This window comes from Blennius ocellaris (assembly GCF_963422515.1).
Source record: "Blennius ocellaris genome assembly, chromosome: 14".
Classification (NCBI taxonomy): Eukaryota; Metazoa; Chordata; class Actinopteri; order Blenniiformes; family Blenniidae; genus Blennius; species Blennius ocellaris.
Window position 1 is genome coordinate 18,218,282 of NC_137663.1, and position 5,376 is coordinate 18,223,657.

Genomic DNA, 5,376 nt, shown 5'->3' on the forward strand with positions numbered 1-5,376 from the left:
TTGCTGAGTTATTGTTTTAATCTCCATTTAAGTAAAAGAGGAGGTCAGATTCTTCTGAGTGAATCTGGTCAATTTTTCACCCATTAAATGCTTAACTTTCACTTTTCCTTAATCTCCTATCTAATTAGTGATTTTAATTTATTTTTTTAATTTCCCATCTGTTCAGGGACCTGCTGCACATGGGAGTGACCTTGGCCGGGCATCAGAGGAAAATCCTCTCCAGCATCCAGACTATGACCTTTCGGAACAAGAGCACCGCAACTGTGACCTTCTAGCCGACCCACTTCCCTGGACATGAACACCGGCGCGCAGGTGCAGCCATGTACTGAGAGCACTCTGAATCCTCCCCTGTGGCCCACTTTGAGCACGGACTCTAAGGGAGATTGGAGAGTTTATTCATAACCAGGGAAAAAAAAAAAGAAAAAAAAAAAAAGAAGAAGAAGAAGAGGAAAAACATCAGCAGATAAGGTTGACTGATGCCAGAGTTGCCCAGAGAGACTGGCAGGTTCCTATCAGCCGGAGCAGCCAAGAGATGAAGCCGTGCAGACGGACGGACTGTGCATCATTTTTTTTTTTTTTTTTACAGTTTGTGGTCAGTGTTTTCAAATCAGCCCAAGGTTAGGGACCACATGCCAAACCAGAAGGAGCGACAGACCAGAGTTTACAGTTTGTTTCGTTTAAAGTCATTTTTACAGACAATTTACTGGTTTGTTTGTTGTCCTCAGAAAAAAAAAAAGTCACTTTGATCTACCCACCAAAGGAGACAAAAAGAAATGCCAATCAAAGTGTCCATGCTTCTTCATTGTTGTGTTAATGACGAATAAGAATTGGTTTCACCCTGGGTGTCTTCCATTAATCCGTCTGAGTTTCACTGCTTCACATCAAGACTGAACATTCCCACCGTGGGATTTATTTACCCCCACCCCCACCCCCACCCCCACCCCCCCCGTTTGATTTCAACGTTACCTCCTCTTTACTCAGGTGTGATGTGTAATTCAGACTGCGGAGCGAGCTGTACTCGGCCCTAATCAGACTCCTCTCATCTTCCTCCGTCTGACTCGCAACTCGTCTGCTCCGCGGCGTGCGAGGAGAAGAAAGGCACAGGGACATATCAGCACTTTTGTCATTTTGGAGTGAATTGTATTTTTCGATGACTCCAATGGGTTGTTTTTTTTCTCTTGGAGTGCGGTTGGTCATTTCTCCTGGTGTTTGTGGTGGCAGCTCGGGTTTCTTCTCGTCACTGAAAAATGGACCAAGTGGACTCTTGAGACCAGAGGACGATGCAGAACGGGTTTTCCTTCGTAGAAATCGACAGGACAAATCATCTGGCTGGGGTTTTTCTTGATATTAATGGTGCATTTTTAATTCTCTTATTCTGTATTTTCCATTTTCCAGTGCCATTCATTTGTCATTGTGAACTTAAATGCCAATTTTATAAAGCTGAAATCTCATGAGTGATTCAATATTGTCTCATTTGAATGTACCTTAAAGGGTTACTTTGACATTTTGAAGTGGAGTGTATTTTTCCCCCCCCGCATCATCAGATGTCGTGTACAAAGCACCGTGTTTCTGTTTATGCCCCAAAGCATCACAAGAATGCTCTTTTCACATTTACTGTGGAAAATTATTCACAGCTATCTGCTAACAGGATATACTTATAACTGACTGTATTGTCCAAGATGGACGGCTCGCAGATTTACGACGTATTATTAACGAAACAACCATCTCATTTTGAATTGAGACTGTTGTATTCCTTTATGCGATGTGAGTGAAACAAAAATACATTAATATTGCAGGATGTCTTCGCGCTTGTCTGTGGGAATTTCCTCACATTTCACACATATTTTCACGATAGGGTGTTCTGTGTAGATTACTCTGGTTTCAGGTCAAAAGCCAAGGTCGCTGCTGGCCTTTGTCACATTTTTCTAATTTGCATCAAGTGTTGACCTGCACTTAAAGGTGAATTGTACAGATTGTGAAGCTGCTGACCTTTGAAAACATGTCTCCTCGCCGTAACCCAAATATGGCATGTAGTCTTGCACACTCTCATGCACACCTTTCCTGGGCAGCTGAGTTCCTGGTTACATTTCCAGAGCTTCCCTTTGCCCGTCACACACATCTGCACAGGTATTGTGTGGCTTGTTCTCGGACCAATGGAGGTAAAGATTCTAGTTTCTGTTCGTGTACAAAGTGTGGGGTGGCCCTTCATTGTAAGGATCCCAGAGAAATCGTGTAAAAATGAACTACACAAGGCTAAACTGTTGTTTTATTTGGGATTAAAGCACACAAAGGACTGGATTACCAATATGAGCTATATATTAAACAGGCAAAGTTCAGTTTAGTGACTGTTGAAAATCAGACATTTCAACGTAGAAGCAGTAATAAGCAAGAGAAGATTTACACTTTTTCAGACATGATATCTTAAAATGTTGAAAACGTCAGGAGAGATGTCGACTCGGTGTGAGGCAAAGCACGTGCAGTTCGAAATGACGCAACTAGATTCAAGTCGGTTGTCTCTGCTTGTGCATTCATCTACTTTTTCTTTAAAAAGTGCACCGACGTGCGGTGGATGCAGTCGGCTCCACAATAGTATTGGATTCCGTGCGGAATGTTAACAGAACTGTTCGATTATCCCTCTCACACCCACACAGACACGCCACTCCGTTAGCACGAGTGCTCGTTGAAGACAAATAACTAACCAGAGTTCAAAATGTCAATGTTGCATCTGCTGAAGGATTATAGCAGCCATTTTGACATTTAGGCTGTGTATAATTTTCCCTTTTCCCTGGGTAGCTCACAGAACCTTGCAATGCATCAGGAAACCGCTCCTAAAACACACTTAAACAACACTGCTGAATACCAAGTGAAACGTGTCACATTTTTCCAAATGGTTTTGAATTTGTTCCAGTTGATGCCTCGATGAAAGTGTTTCTTCTAATGCGTTGTTTAGTCTGAGCTTTTTTTTTTTTTTTTTTTATTATTTATTATTTTTTTAGTTGTCAAGTCTGACTTTTCTCTGCACCACATAAATTTGCCTGTCCTCTTAGCAAGTTTCACGAGTAGAGTTGGCTTGTTATGGCATCCCTCGATTTTTGTTGTAATTTTTAAAAGGTGTCAAGGAGCAAATGATATCACTTTCATCTAAATATTTTGATACGAAATATTCAAATCTGGTTGCTGCTAACCAAAAAACAAGCCACTGATTAAAGCCTAGCTCACTGACGCAGGGCGACGATGCGCTGCGGTCAACTTCTCTGTGGCAAAGACAAAAATTATATCATTGCGAATTCAAAACAAGTACTTGCTATGTAAAGAAAAGCCAGTCTCCACATTGAAGATATCAGTGAAAGCAAATTTGAAATAAGGCATAAAGTAGAGTGCTTCTCAGAATTGCTTGCACCCTGAGTGTTAGAGCACATAATTTAGAGTATCTTGACTAATAAAATGCAAATGAGACAGCATTGTATAATATGAATATTTAATGCAGAGCTCACAGTTATAGAACAACAGTAAAGAAAAAAACTTTCACATGGGGAAACTGGAGCAAGACATTAAATTTATACGTGCATCAACATGGATTCTTTAGACTCTCCTTCACGTTAACTGTTCAAATGACCAGATTTGGCCAATAAATGGTTGTTTCACGACAGAAGGGCTTTTATACATGGAGATGGGGCTATCAGAGAGTAACATAAATAGTGGAAACATAAAAAAAAAAGAAAAGAAACTAAATCAAAAGCTGCGCCCGTAATGAGAAAAATCCTTAAATCCCCATTTCAGCTGTGGGTAAAGTTATCCAGAAATCTGTGTGTCATAAAGCGTTACCGTCAGGATGTTTCCTGGACGTGAAGCTGAGGGGAAACTCGCTGAGGGAAGTGTGTGAAGGTTAAAACAGCCATGAAGGACACGTATCGAGCGTCGGGCCGAGCTGGAACAATCCGCAGAGCCACTTTCCGGCTTTTACCAATGTGCTGCACGCTGAACCAAGCAGGACTCCATTGGAAGGCCTTGAAGGACACCTCGACTGAAGAAACCACAAGAGCTATGAAAAGGATCCGGTCTCAGTTTTAGAAACGGACCGCCAAAACTGCCCATATGAGACGAGATTCCGATTAAAGTAAAGTTCGTGCGTCGGTTTGATGATGATCCATAAAACAAATAGTCCAGGCTGTTTATTGCGACGCACGGCGGAGGCACCATCAAGCTGCGAGGTTTTAGAGAGCAATGGGTCAGGAAAAGTGCGTTTGAGGAGAAGCTCTTGTGTCCCTCAGCAGAACCACGAGCTGAAGCTCGCAGCACAAAGCAATGATTGAAAAGAAGAAGATGGGATTTTTTTTTTTTTTTTTTTTCCAAGTGGCCGGCAGTGACCTAAATCCAACTCCAACTCCAAACCTTTGAAGAGGGCTGAAACTTGCCAGTGCGGAAAAAAGGCCTGCAAACGCGACACAATATCACAGTGAAAGAGCATCAGAAACGAGCAGCAGGCGAGAACGAGGAACTTGGGGAGGGATGGGAGACGTCACCGTCGCCACAGCATATTAGCTGAAGCAGTCAGTGTTTGTGAGAGGACTACATTTGAGGCTTTGATTTTTAATTTCACTAAAATAAAAATATTTTGATCTAGTTTTTTTGTCAATGTTTGATTAAATATTCAAATTATTCGAGGTTTTTTTTTTTTTTTTCATTTAAAAGTGAAAATGTTTTTGATAGTTAAATGAATTTAGTCATTCTTGGGAAATGCTGCATGTTTTGTCTCCCGTCTGTGTTTATAATGAATTTTGCAGGGTTTTTTGGTGTTTTTTTTTACCATCAATAACTCGTTTTCTAGCTAACTGACAGGGTCAGACTCACTACTCATTCTCACAAGTGGATCCTTAAAAAAGAAAAAGAAAAAGTATTAAAAGCACGTATGTCAAAGTATGGACCTTGAATGACCTGGAATGAAAAAAAAATCTACATATTTGAGCTCTCTGCAGTCCGATGACTGGTTGCTCAGAGCAGTGACCCTGGTTACTTTTGTCCCACATTCAAAGAAGTTAAGTACACAACAACCCAGCTCTCCTTTTGCCAAAACAGTTTGAACTGCCGTACTCTCATTTAGCTTTCCTCCTCTGCCACAAACGAAATAAATGTTACTCGGTGGGCTTGTTTTTCATCTTTGGTCGGCTAATGTTTCTCGCTGAACTGTCTTAGATCATGTAAGTAAAATGTCTAATGGGAGTATTTTCTTTCTGTCTTCTTTGTGGCTCCGGTTGCAAACATGCCTCTCATCTATCCCCGTCACCCCGTTTATAATAATGAGAGAGAAACAAGAGACTGTGAGGGCAAGAATTAAGTTTCACCCCCACCCTCCCCTCCTCCCTCCTCCTTACGTTT

The 5,376-nt window shown here is 41.4% G+C and overlaps 1 protein-coding gene across 1 annotated transcript in view; it reads left to right on the forward strand.

Annotated features, from left to right (window-relative positions):
• Positions 1-275, forward strand: part of LOC308139544 (ephrin type-B receptor 4a-like) — a gene marked incomplete at its 3' end in the record, with an annotated part of 37,186 nt that extends 36,911 nt beyond the window's left edge. Inside the window, exon 10 of the mRNA XM_080509004.1 lies at positions 167-275. Within this exon, the coding sequence (XP_080365130.1) occupies positions 167-275 (109 nt within the window). The remainder of the gene's footprint in view (positions 1-166) is intronic.
• Positions 276-5,376: the final 5,101 nt, after the last annotated feature.